This window comes from Acyrthosiphon pisum, chromosome A2, assembly GCF_005508785.2.
Source record: "Acyrthosiphon pisum isolate AL4f chromosome A2, pea_aphid_22Mar2018_4r6ur, whole genome shotgun sequence".
NCBI lineage: Eukaryota > Metazoa > Arthropoda > Insecta > Hemiptera > Aphididae > Acyrthosiphon > Acyrthosiphon pisum.
The window spans coordinates 27,150,344-27,151,542 of record NC_042495.1 but is presented as its reverse complement, the minus strand read 5'-3'; the positions used below and the strand labels follow the sequence as shown (position 1 = coordinate 27,151,542).

The 1,199-nt window shown below is 27.3% G+C and overlaps 1 protein-coding gene across 1 annotated transcript in view; it reads left to right on the top strand.

Moving 5' to 3' along the window:
• Nucleotides 1–915, top strand: part of LOC100570449 — a 10,154-nt gene extending 9,239 nt beyond the window's left edge. Inside the window, exon 4 of the mRNA XM_029490538.1 lies at nt 739–915. Within this exon, the coding sequence (XP_029346398.1) occupies nt 739–915 (177 nt within the window). The remainder of the gene's footprint in view (nt 1–738) is intronic.
• The last annotated feature ends 284 nt before the right edge of the window (nt 916–1,199 follow it).

Below are 1,199 nucleotides of genomic sequence, written 5' to 3'. Positions count from 1 at the left end.
GACTCCATAATCGTTGACATAAAAATAATATCTACTATAATGTAAACCTAGTGTATTATATTGACCTAAAATATCTAGTTTATTCCTATCATCTATAAATCTAAGAGTTGTGGAAGAAACTGTTAGGTCTATACTAATGATATTTAGATTTAAATTTGATTTTCATAACATTGTCATGAGCAAATGACCTTGATATGAGTCTACGTGTATAATATAGGTGTAACATAGTATTGACAAACGTATAATTAATGCAATATTATTTTTTTGTTTGTTTACAATAATAATTAAAGTATATACTATCAGTAATTTAACTTGATTAAATTATAAAATGAACAATTTGAACACTTGTGTATCATAGTATTATGTGAGTTTGGGTACAATAATTGCAACAATTTTATGAACAATCTATTTTAATAAGATTCCAACTTTTTTTCTTTGATTATATTTTTAACCTGTTTGGATCATGTTTCTGCTAAATATAAATGCGTATAAACTAATTTTTTTAAAAATTGTTGACTAAATGTGGCTAAAAAAAAATCTAAATGTAGCAATTCTACCAGCTGTTAGAGTATAGTTATAAATGCCATCATTAAAAAAAATACTATATTGACAAAATTTTCTAACAAATACAAACATTTCAATTTTGACCATGTTATAATCGTAACGTGTTACAATTTTGCACAGTAGCTTCTATCTACTTATGCATTTGTAACAAATTAGTTTTCAAAATGTTTGCAGGGCACATATATTACGTCAGGAATCGATATGAAGAAACTTGAAGATATGAACTTTCCCAAAACATATTTTTATGGAAAATATAAAACTGTGTGTCGCTTAAAAAATTTGAAAAATGAAGCAGTTGGCTGCGTTGTTGTTGAATTTAGTCTCATACGTCCTTGGGAAACACCAATTTGATTACTGTATATGAAATAATAATTGTATATGTAATTAACTTGACGTTAAGAAGACTATGTAATAAATATTTTTAACAGTCCCAACAGTAACTGATTTAATTCACATTCTATTGGGGGGGGGGGGGGAGGGGTAATATCCTTTTGGTCCATAAATTGTACTTTTGACTATTTAACCACTTAAGCCAAATACTATGTATAATAAACAGCCATACGAGATATATAATAATTATTATTTTAGACGACCTAGCCCACTGAAAATACTCAAATGTGCCATAAATGACGTTT